The sequence below is a fragment of the Lynx canadensis genome, chromosome C2 (genome assembly GCF_007474595.2).
Source record: "Lynx canadensis isolate LIC74 chromosome C2, mLynCan4.pri.v2, whole genome shotgun sequence".
NCBI classification, from domain to species: Eukaryota; Metazoa; Chordata; class Mammalia; order Carnivora; family Felidae; genus Lynx; species Lynx canadensis.
In genome coordinates this window covers 75,598,133-75,611,247 of record NC_044311.2, presented here as the reverse complement: position 1 = coordinate 75,611,247, position 13,115 = coordinate 75,598,133, and the positions used below count along the sequence as shown (strand labels likewise).

The following is a 13,115-nucleotide window of genomic DNA, read 5'->3' as shown; positions in this document are numbered from 1 at the left end:
CCCTACTCACTGTCTGTCTCTCTCTCAAATATAAAAAATAAAACATTAAAAAAAATTTTTTTTTTAAGTTTAGGGTCAAATTAGAAGATTGACTTGATACGGTAATTTGAAAAGGGATGAAGTGGGGCCAAGGCATGGTGAATGTAAGAATAATAATTAAAGTTTTATTGATGACATGTTTGGTCATTTAAATTCCATTAAAGCTAAGTAGATAGCCTAAATTCATTTTTCAATACATCAATTATATTGTTTGTATGCTGAATTTCTCTTACAACGGATATTGCAAATTAGCGGTGTTCCTCAATTTATGTACATTGTCTAAACTCTCATGAATGAACAGGAAGGACTGCTGCCAGAGAAGACAGACAAACAGCATAGAGGCCAGGAAAAAGGAACAACGCTTTTAACAGGAAATTTCTCCCTAACCATATTTTTGGAAGCAAAAAAAGGAACATAAGACTTACCAACAGACATCACCTATAGAAATGTTAAACTTCAAAAGATACACGTATCTCACACACAGAAAGACTGCTTCCCTCAAACAGACTTTTTTATTTCTGGATTCCTCACAGAAGGTGAAATGTACCAATGACCAAGAATGAAAACTCACAGAATACTGGGTTAAAAAAAAAAAAATGGCTTTACTAGATATATACAGCATGGAGTACAACTCCTTATCCAAGTAATTAATTCAAATGGTCAACCAGTCTTCCAAGGTCACTTCTAGTGACCTAAAACTCATTACTTAATGAGATTCTCTACCACATTTCTGAACAGTTCCATTACAAAAATATTTCACCTTTCTCCTACATGTTAGATCTACTATATGCCTTTTGCAATCACAAATTCTTCCTCCACATGACCTTCAAAAAACCTAAAACATCCCCTAAGTTTCTCTTTTTAAGATGAACACATTCTATTCCCTGCAACAGCAGCAGACACTTAAATATTTACTATGACCCAATCACTGTTTTAAGCCCTTCGTATCTATTTACTTATCTAATCTTCACAACCACACTACGAAATGTCCCTTCTGAGACACAGTAAGGTTGAATAACTAAGTTTCCCAAGGTCACACAGCAAATATGCAGTAGAGCTGAGATTCAAACTCAGGCAACAAACTCCAGGGCCCACACTTTAACCACTAGTTGTCCACATCCCTGTGGTGTGAGATCTCCTTACTGTTCAGACGACTCTCCTCCCAGAGGCATAATACCATGGCTAGATATTGTCAGAATGCAGGGTAGATCAAGTCTGCTTTACCTCTAATAAAACAGCCTAAGACTGAATTACCATGTGAAATGACCTGGTTTCACTTTTTTGGTTTTTACTTTTCAATGTGGCAATTAGAAAATTTTAAATTACTTATGTGCGTCATAATACTAGACAGTGTAGTTCTAGAGGGCTCCTATATTAAAGCTAAATGAAACAGATACAACAAAGTTTAGTCACTCATGTACTAGGACCAGAATACTCTACTAAACTTCTCAAAGGAAGGAATCATGTGTTCTTCATCTTTGCAATCCCTGCATCAAGTCCTGGACCTAGAATGCATTTAGTGACTATCTTGTACCTAAAAGCAAAGTTTACTATCAGAGCCTTTAGGAAGCTGGCTAAGGATGGTCGTGGTAACTGAACCAAATGTCAAAAAGATGCTTCTTAGCAGAATCTACAAGTAATGTACTGTGATGAGGAAATTCAGAGTACATGAGAAACACACATTTGCTTATGAGCTACAGGGAAGATTAACCCCAAGAGTCTCCCCTATACTCATCAAATTACTTTAGACACCTGATGTGAAAAACATCTTAAGATCCATGTAAAGAACATGAAGAGTTACAATTAAATCTAGGATACATGCTGGGGTGCCTGGGTGGCTCAGTCGGTTAAATGTCCGACTCCTGATTTTGGGTCAGGTTGTGATCTCACAATCCATGGGATTGAGCCCTGCATCGGGCTCTGCGCTGACAACGTGGAGTCTGTTTGGGATTCTTCCTCTCCCTGCCCCTCCCCCACTCGTGTTCTTGCTCTCTCTCAAAATAAACTTTTTAAAAATAATAAAATCTTTAAAAAATGTAAGGAAAAGATGGATTATTGATACTGGGACAACTATCATTCATATGAAGAAAATAAAAATCCCATTTCCAAGTATTTTCCCTTCTGACCATCTATCAATTCCTATCTTTCCAGCTCCATTCCTAATCCAACTATTCTTTGAACCCACTGGGAATTCCACTTCTTACCCATACCAATTTTCACTACCTCTCACTGCTCTTTATATAATTTCCTTCTCTCCTTACTCAGCCTATATTCAACAGTATACCAGTATCATAATAACCTCATTTAAAAAGTGAGGAAATCAATGAATTTAGAAATTAGGGTTCTGGGTGAACTGTCTACTTCCACGTCAAAGTCCTTGAGAATGACATCAACAGGAAACATCAGGACACTGGCTAAAACTGTCTTTGAAAGAGGGGAGTAACTGGGAAATTAGTAGATGTCTGCAACAAGGAGGACGATACAATGCTCCAAAGGAGCTGAGGGCTTTTAGGCAGAAAAGGGGAAAAGATGATCTAGAAGCCACGAATATGTGCAAGAAAGACACACACCCCACCCCTGGACCTAACGGTACATGGTATAAGAGAGAAAAAACAACTGTTGTTTGAAAGTTGTTCTCAGAAGCAGTGTTCTTAGGAGAGAGCCATGTTCTATTTTATTTATTTATTTTAATTTTTTTTTGAGAGACAGAGAGCAAGCGGGGAGAGGGGCAGGTAGAGAGGGAGACACAGAATCCGAAGCAGGCTCCAGGCTCCGAGCTGTCAGCACAGAGCCTGATGCGGGGCTTGAACTCCTGAACTGTGAGGTCATGACCTGAGCCGTAGTTGGATGCCCAATGGATTGAGCCACCCAGGCGCCCCAGCCATGTTCTGTTTAAGAGTCAGGAGTGGAGAGAAGTTCTGAAGAGAGATAAGGATATAAATTACACTGATAATAAACCAAAACCACTTCTACAATACATTCACACAATGAATGTATATGTGATATGCAACATCACATAAAGATGTAAAGAATACTTAAATGAAACAAATTTCAGAATAGCATATATATAAAATCAATCCATCTTCGTGAAATAATAATACCAACAATAACAAACTGTACTAGGTTAATATATGTAGGAAAAATATCACTGGGGTTACTTCTGAGAGGCTGAAATCATGGGAACTTTGAAAATTAAATATTTCTGTAATGTTAGAATCCTATGTTTAATTCTATTATATTCTGATATAAAAAACAGGAAACTTTTACATTTCATCTGTATCTACATAAATAAGTTCAGCTATTTCCAGAAGGGAGGAGAATCCACTAATGTAATTCTGACAGGAGGAAATAGTGCTTTTACAGAGAGACAATAATCTGCATGAAGGAACCACAATTAAAACTACATTGTGACTAAAAGCCAAAACTAAGTAAATTATTAATAATAATTAAAGGGAATTTTCTCAAGTAAAAACACTCTTCTTCCACATCAGTAAATCTGTACTTCCTAAATTAAATAACTTAATTGTGCTTACCTAACTTCCACAAGGTCATTTGGTTTATAGCTGGGATGAAGAAAGAACCAAACTTTCTTGACAAAATGATTAATGCTGGGTTCTCTACGAGACCCTCGGACATATACCATCCACTTGTGGGTTGACTGGTCATTTTCTTCTCTCTTATCAGGAGGTATGTACCTGGAGGAGAAAAAAGAAAGAAGCCTGAACTCTTTTTTCCTTCAAAAACCTAGCAAAACATTTAACTCCTACTTAAAACAAGATTAAAAATCAATTATAAGAAAACAACTGGGAATTCACAAATATATGGAGATTAAAGAACATGCTACTGAACAATCAATGAGTCAAAGAAGAAATCCAAGAGAAATCAAAAAATATCTTAACTGAAAATGGAAATACAACATATCAAAACCTAAGGGATACAGCAGGTTTTAAGAAGGATATTTATAGCAATAAATGCCTACTTAAGAAAGATCTCAAAAGAATGAACAAAGCCCAAAGTTAATAGAAAGAAGGAAATAATAAAGATGAGAGGGGAAACAGAAGAAATGGAGACAAAAAGAGCTATTTTTTTTTTAAAGGTAAACAAAATAGACAAACCTTTGGCTAGACTTACCAAGAAAAAAGAGAAAGGACTCAAATAAAATTATAAATAAAGAGGAGATGTTACAACTAATAGCACACAGCTCGTGGATGGCTCAGTCAGTTAAGTGTCTGACTCTTGGTTTTGCTAAGGTCACGATCTCACAGTTCGTGAGTTTGAGTCCCATGTCGGGCTCTGTGCTGGCAGTGTGGAACCTGCTTGGGATTCTCTCTCTGGCTCTCCCCTGCTTGTGAGCTCTCTCAAAAAAATAAACTTAAAAAAAAACAAACAAACAACTAATACCACACAAATACAAAGGATCATAAAACTATGAACAACTATATGGGCACCTGGCTGGCTCAGTTGGTAGAGCATACAACTCTTGATCTTGGGGTTGTGAGTTTGAGCCCCACATTGCATGTAGAAATTATTTAAAAATAAAATCTTAAGGGGCACGCCTGGGTGGCTCGGTAGGTTGGTCCAACTTTGGCTCAGGTCATGAGATCACGGCTTGTCAGTTCAAGCCCCACATTGGGCTCTGTGCTGACAGCTCAGAGCCTGGAGCCTGCTTCGAATTCTGTGTCTCATTCTCTCTCTGCCCCTCCCCCACTTGTACTTTGTGTCTCTCTCTCTCTCTCAAAAATAAACATTAAAAAAATTTTTTTAATAAAATCTTAAAAACAAAATGTTTTTTTAAAAAAAACTATGAACAATTAAATACCAACAAACTGGACAACCTAGAAGAAATGGATAAATTCCTAGAAACATACATGCTACCAAGACTGAATCATAAAGAAATAGAAAATCTGAATAAAACAATTACTAGTAAGGAGACTGAAATCAGTAATCAGAAACCTCCCAACAAAGAAATTTCCAGGATCAGATGACTTAAAGGGTGACTTCTACCAAATATTTGAAGAATTGACACCAATCCTTCTCAAACTTTTCCAAAAAAATACAAGAAGAGGGGACGCTTACAAATTCATTTTACAAAGTTAGCATTACCCTGATACCAAACACAGACAACACTGCAAGAAATTACAGGCCAATATCCCTGATAAACATAGATGAAAACATCCTGAACAAAATATTAGCAAACAGAATTCAACAGTACATTAAAAGATCATACACCATGATCAAGTGGTATTTATTCCAGGGATGCAACATCTGCAGATCAATCAGTGTGATATACTACATTAACAAAATGAAAGATAAAAATCCTATGATCATCTCAACTGATGCAGAGGAAGCACTTGACAAAATTCAACAGCTATTCTTGAAAAAACTCTCAACAAACTGGGTATAGAGGGGACATACCTCCAATAAAGGCCATATATGACAAGCCCATAGCTAACATCACAATGGTGAAAAATTAAAAGCTCTTACTCTAACTAAAATCAAGGACAAGACAAAGATACCTACTCTCACAACTTTTATTCAACATAGTACTGGAAGTTCTAGCCAGAGCAATTAGGCAAGAAAAAGAAATAAAAAGTATTCAGACTGCAAAAGAAGAAGTAAAACTGTCTCCATCTGAATGGGATATTAAATACAGAAAACCCTAAAGACTCCACCTAAAAACTGTTAAAACTAATAAATTCAGTAAGTTTGTAGGATATAAAGTCGACATAGAAAGTCAATTGTGTTTCTATACACTAACAACAAACTATAAGAGAATGAAGAAAATAATCCCATTTATAATTGCATCAAAAACAATAAAATACTTAGCAATAAATTTAACTAAGATGAAAGGCCTGTACACTGAAAACTGTAAGACACTGATGAAAAAAAACTGAAGACAAATAAATAAAAAGATACTCTATGAACATGGACTGGAAGAATATTGTTAAAATGTTCATACTACCCAAAGCAATCTTACAGATTCAATGAAATCTCTATCAAAATCCCAACAGTATTCTTCACAGAAATAGAAAAAACAATCCTAAAATCTGTATGGAATCATAAAAGACCCCCAAATAGTCTCTTTTCTGATTAAAAAAAAAAAAAAAAAAGAAGGCATCATACTTCCCGGTTTCAAACTATATTAAAAAGTTATAGTAATAAAACGCTATGGTTTGGCATAAAAACAGACACATAGATAAATGGACTAGAAGAGAGCACAGAAATAAGCCCATGCATATATGGTCAATTAATTTATGACAAAGGTGCTAAGGTATACAATAGGGAAAGGACAGTCTCTTTAATAAATGGTGTCGGGAAAACGGGACAACTACATACAAAAGAATGAAACTAGACCCCTATCTTATACCACATATAAAAATCAACTCAAAACAGATGTATGACTTAAATTTAGGACCTGAAACCATTTAAAAAAAAAAAAAAAGACCTGAAACCATAAAACTCCTAGAAGAAAACTTTTAAGGGTAAGAAGAAAGGTTACAGGGGCAAGCTCCATGACAGGTCTGGGAAATGATTTTTTGGATTTGACGCTGAAAGCAAAGGCAACAAAAGCGAATAAACAAGTGGGGCTACAGCAAACTATAAAGTTTCTGCACAGGAAAGGACACCACCAGCAAAATGAAAAGGCAAATGAGGAATGAGAAACAATATTTGCAAATCATTTATCTGACAAAAGGTTAATACTGAAAATATATAAAGAACTCACACACAATTGAATAGAAAAAAGAAGTCATAAAAATCTATTTAAAAATGGGCAGAGGAACTAAATACACGTTTTTCCAAACAAAACATACAAATGGTCAACAGGTACATAAACAGGTGGTCAACATCACTAATCATGAGAAAAATGCACATTAAAATGAGTTATCACCTTATACCTGTTAGAATGGCTATCATCAAAAATATGAGATAGCAAGTGTTAGCAAGAACATGGAGAAAAGGGAATCCTTGTGCATTATTGGTGGGAACATAAATTGGTATAGCTACTATGGAAAACAATATGAAGGTTCCTCAAAAAAATTAAAAAAACTGCCACATTGCTGTGTATATATGCAAAGACAATGAAAATGGGTTATCAAAGTGCTCTTTGCATTCCCATGTTCACAGCAGCATTATTTACAATAGCCAAGATATGGAAACATACATGTCCGTTAACATATGATTGAATAAAGATGTGAATGGACAAAGATGTATACACATATACATACAGTTAATCCTTGCACAACATGGCTTTGAACTGTGCAGGTCCACTTACATGTCATTTTTTTACAATACCGTAAGTGTATTTTCTCTTATGACTTTTTATTTTTTCTCTTAAAGTAAGCTCTACATCCAACATGAGGATTAAACTCATGACCCTGAGATCAAGAATCTCATGTTCTACTGACTGAGCCAGCCAGGCACCCCTTTACGATTTTCTTAATATTTTCTTTTCTCTATTTTATTTCTCTATTACTCGTCACATGCAAGATATGTGCTAATCAATCGTTTATGTCACCGATAAGGCTTCCAGGCAACGGCAGTCTACTAGTAGTTACTTTTGAGGAGTGAAAAGTTTTATGTGCATTTTCGTCTGTATGGGAGGTTGATGCCCCTAACCCTCACATTGCTCAAGAATGCTAAAGGGTCAACTGTGTGTGTGTGTGTGTGTGTGTGTGTGTGTGTAAGGGAATATTATTCGGCCGTGAGAAAGAAGGGAATTCTGACATTTGTGAGAACATGGATGGATCTGGAGGGCATTATGCTAAGTGAAATAAGCCAAACAAATACTAACATGGAGAAAGACAAATACTACACAGTATCACTTATACATGAAATCTAAAAAAGTCAAGCTCGTGAAAACAGAACAGAAATATGGTTACCAGAGGCTAGTGGTAGAGGAAATACAGAAAGTTTGGTAAAAGGGTACAAACTTTCAGCTTTGAGATGAATAAGATCTGAAGATCTAATGTATAACATGATAACTACAGTAGATAACATTATAGAATTTGCTGAGCGAAAAGAACTTAAATGTTCTCACACTCCCAAAAAAAAAAAGATATGTGAGGTGATGGGGCGCCTGGCTGGCTCAGTCACTGGAGCATGTGACTCTTTGAGGTTGTGAGTTCAAGCCCCACATTGGGTGTAGAGATTAAAAATAAAATCTTAAACCTGGGTGGCTCAGTCGGTTAAGCAGCCAACTCTTGATTTCAGTTCATGATCTCATAGTTGTGAGTTTGAGACCCACGTTGGGCTCTGTGTTCGGATCCTCTCTCTCCCTCTCTCTGCTCAGCCCCCACTCACACTTGCTCTCCCTCTCTCAAAAATAAATGCTAAAAAAATTTAAAAAGTAAACATGAGGTGATAATGGATATGTTAATTAACTTGATGGCAGGAATCCCTTCAAAATGTATACTTATATCAAATTATAATGTACACTTTAAATATAATTTTGTCAATTATAGGTCAATAAGGCTGAGACCATTTTTTTTATTGAAGTATAGCTGACATGTTACATTAGTTTCAGTATACTACACAGTGAGTGATTCAACACCTCTATACATTAGGCTATGCTCACTACATCTGTCATCATACAACACTATTACAATACCACTGACTACATTCCCTACACTGTACTTTTCATCCCCATGACTATTCATTCCATAACTGGAAGCATATACCTCCCACTCCCCTAAAAAATATTTTAACTTAAAATATTTTTAATTCTAGAAAGATTTAATAGCTCTACCCCCTAACCAAAGTGAATCTTTTGCTGTTAATCTTTTAAAAGTATTTATTTATTTATTCTGGTTTCTAAGGAGCATTCCCTTAAAGTTCGTTTTATTTTCTGATTATCATCATCCAATTAAAAAAAAATCAATTTTGCCTTTCCAAGTGGAGGTAGAAATGAGGTAGAAATAAACTGGCATATTTTATTCCTGGGCTAGGGTCTCTCTAGCTTTCGGGTTGATTTCATTTAGGTTTCAGAGTGCTAGAACTCTGAACCCTTCATTGCTGCCACAAAGTTTGCAACTGGTCTCTTGCCTTTTAAAAGCCAAAACAGGGGTGCTTATGTGGCTCAGTCGGTTAAGCATCCAACTCTTGGTTTCGGCTCAGGTCATGATCTCCCATTCGTGGGTTTGAGCCCCATGTTGGACTCTGTGCTGAGAGTGCAGAACCTGCTTGGGATTCTCTCTTCTCTCTGCCTCTCTCCTTCTTTCACACTTTTCTTTCTCTCAAAATAAAGTTTTAAGAAATAAATTAAGAAAAGCCAAAATAAACCATCCCCTTAAGTCCTGACCATGGTAAAACTAGTATCTTTAGCCCTCCCTTTATTTCATGAGGCCTTATTACATTGTTAGAAAATATTGTCATGGCCTTTTTTTTTTTTTTTTTTTGAGAGAGAGAGAGAGAGAGAGAGAGAGCAAGCACACGCACACAAGCATGAGCAGGGAAGAGGGACAGAGGGAGAGAAAGAATCCCAAGGATCCCCCATGCTCAGTGTGGAGCTCGATGTAGGGCTAAATCCAACAACCCTGGGACTATGACCTGAGCTGAAATCAAGAGTTGGACGCTCAACCAACTGAGCTACCCAGGCACCCCAGTCACAGCCTTCTATACATTTATCTGTGCCTGTGGTTATCCTTAATAATGCAGTGGGCTAAGTTATATTGATTTCTAATGTTAATCCAAACTTGCATTTCTTGATCATGAAGTATTATCATTTCTGTATTTACTGAATTCAGTTTATGATTTTGTTCAGTATTTATGCACTTCTATTCACAACTGTGAATGTCCTATAATTTTCCTTTTCTCATGAACTGTCTGGCTTTATTTAAAAAGTTAGGCTATCCTCATAAGATAGCCTGATTAAGTGTTGTCTCTTTATCCTCAGAAGATTTTGGGGGGCTTTCTGGTTACTTTTTTTTTTTTAATTTTAAGCAATCTCTGTACCCAACATAGGGCTGGAACTCACAACCCCAAGTTCAAAAATTGCATGCTCTACCAACTAAGCCAGCCAGGTGCCCTCTCCAGAAGATTTTGTATACAACTGAAATTATGTGTTCACTCAGCCTGTAAAGCAATCTAAGCCTAGTAGTTTGGTTTGGTTTTGTGATGGGAATGTTTTAAAAATCAGTAATTAAAGTTACTTAGTAGTTGTAAGACTATTCAAAGTTTTTCCTTTCTTGAGTCATAACAGTATTTTTCTAGGAACTCTCCATTTCACCTAAATTTTTAAATGTACTGGCATAAAGATGTTGGCATTATTTCTTACCTCACAGTACATTATTTGTAGCTACGTCTTTTTTCCTTAATTTCACTAAGTTTGTGTATACAGGGTTTTGTTTTTATTTTTTTCTAATTTCTTTGCATCATTCTAATTGAGATGGTTAGTTCATTAATTTTAAGCTTTTCCTCTACTGCAGACATCTAAGACTATACATTTCCCTTTAAATATTCCTTCGGTGTTATCCTACAAGTTCTTATTTGAGTATTTAGTTGTGAATATTTTAATGTGATTTTTCATTGACTTATGAATTGTTTGGAAGTGGTTTAAATTTCTAGACATAAAATTTTCTAGTTATCCTACTATCATTGATTTTTTTCTTTTTCAACATTTATTTTTGAGAGAAAGAGAGACAGAACACAATGAGGGGGGTAGAAAGAGACAGAGACAAGTATCCAGACTCTGAGCTGTCAGCATAGAGCCTGAGGTGGGGCTCAAACCCATGAACTGCAAGATCATGACCTGAGCCAAAGGCTCAATTGAGCCACCCAGGCGCCCTACTGTCACTGATTTCTAACTTTACTGTAACAGTGATCAAAAACAGTAGTCTGGGGGCACCTGGTTGGCTCAGTCAGTGGAGCCTGACTCTTGATCTCAGGGTTGGGCTCAAGCCCCATGCCGGGTGTAGAGATTGGTTAAAAATAAATCTTAAAAAAAAAAAAAAAAAAAAAAGTCTGTATGATACAAGTCCTTCAATATTTGTTAGAGCTTGCTTTATGGCTTATTATGTGGTCATTTTCATAAATGTTCCTTATGCTTAAAGATGTTTCAACTATTACACGTAATAGTCTATGCGTGTATATCAGATCAAGCTTTGTTAACTGATGTTCAAATCTTTTATATTCATATAGATATTTTGCTTGATCTACCAATTACTGAGAGAGGTGCATAAAATCTCTCAGTATACTAGTGCATTTAGAAACTTCTCCTGTGATTCAGTTTTGGTTTAGATACTTTAAGACTATTGTCTAGTACACTGTTATCTAATATCTCCCTGTTGAATAGAACTTTTTAACATTATAGAATAACTCTTTACCTTTATGAATACTTTTAGTCTTAAATTCTATTCTCCCTGATATTAATATACTACACTGGTTTTCTTTTGGTTAGTATCTGCCAGCTAAATCTCACTTATTTGCTTACTTTCAATTTTTCTGTATTTAGATGTGTAACTGATAAACAACAGAGAACTGAATTTTAGATGATTTTATCTCAATACAGTATCTTTTAACTAGATAACAATCCCTAGGCATTTTTTATAATTGATATATTTAGATTTGTTGTTACTAGAGTATTTTACACTATTTGCCTTGTTTTTTTCTCTTCATCAAATCCCTCCTCCTGTCCCCGCTTGCCTTCTTATGGAATCAGGGTTTTTTTTCCCTTTTTTCATTCAATTTCCCCACCTTCCTCTTACTACTTTTAAAGTTTAAATCTCTAGGGGAGCCTGGGTGGCTCAGTCAGTTAAGCGTCCAACCTTTAAATTTTTTTTTTTTTTTTTTAATTTTTCAGAGAGACAGAGACAGAGTGTGAGTGAGGGAGGGGCAGAGAGAAAGGGAGACAGAATCCAGAACAGGCTCCAGGCTCTGAGCAAGCTGTCAGCACAGACCCCAATGCAGGGCTCGAACTCACAAACCATGAGATCATGACTTAAGCCAAAGTCAGTCACTCAGTCAGCTGAGTCACCCAGGCGCCCTTAAGCATCCAACTCTTGATGTCAGCTGAGGCCTTGATCTCAGGGTCGTGAGTTCAAGCTACATGTTGGGCTCACATGCTGGGCATGAAGTCTACTTTAAAAAAAAAAAAAATTATATATATATATGTATATATATATATATATACATATATATATATGTATATATATATGTATATATGGCTCAGTCTGTTAAGCATCAGACTTCAGCTCAGATCATGATCTTGCAGTTCATGAGTTCAAGCCCCACACTGGACTCTCTGCTGCTGATACAGAGCCTGCTTTGAATCCTCTGTCTCCCTCTCTCTCTGCCCCTCCCCTGCTCTCTCTCTCACAAAAATAAACCTTAAAAAATAAATAAAATAAAAACATATGTCTATTCTTTTAGTTATTATCTCAGATTAACAAGCATTCTTAACAAGTCTAAAATAACTCAATAATTTTTCCCTCTTCCATAACAAACAAGGACTTTACAACTCTCATGTCAACCATTCCCTCTCTACCATAATTAACCATAGTTAACCAGTATTTTAGTTCTAGCTGGTCTTCAAAAGACCCAAAAACGTACAAATTAAATGTACTTGTTTGAAATGTCAATGACTGTTTCTCCCAGTCTTCTTGTGGAATGGTGGGTCTATCTAGATTTCCAGTTTTGGACTTTTCTGAGCTGACTGGTCTTGTACTATTGTTAAGCCCCAACTCTTAACACTTCACATGGTGTATCAGTTCCCTTACCTAAATGCATACCCACTCTAATATCATCTATAAAACAGAAATCTAATTGTCTTAATCATATTTTATGCTTCCATTTATTTATTTAATTTATTTATTGAGACTGAGTTCGGGAGAGGGGCAGGAGGTAGGGGGAGGGAAGATAGAAAAAGAGAACCCTAAGCAGGCTCCACGCTCAGTGCGGAGCCCAATGCGGGGCTCGACCCACCACCCTGGGACGATGACCTGAGTCAAAATCAAGAGTTGGACATTCAACCAAGGTGCCCCTTTATGCTTCCCTTTAAATACTATCACACAGACCATTAGAAATCTTTGTTTTTATTATCCTGAGACTCTTTAATGTACTTGTTTGTTATTTGTGATCCA

The 13,115-nt window shown here is 36.2% G+C and overlaps 1 protein-coding gene across 4 annotated transcripts in view; it reads right to left on the bottom strand.

The window, feature by feature from the left end:
- Positions 1 to 13,115, bottom strand: part of YEATS2 (YEATS domain containing 2) — a 117,497-nt gene that overhangs the window by 67,483 nt on the left and 36,899 nt on the right. For all 4 annotated transcript variants that reach the window (XM_030329024.1, XM_030329023.1, XM_030329021.1 and 1 more), the window contains exon 7: positions 3,573 to 3,734. In XM_030329024.1, coding sequence (XP_030184884.1) covers positions 3,573 to 3,734 — 162 coding nt within the window. The remainder of the gene's footprint in view (positions 1 to 3,572; positions 3,735 to 13,115) is intronic.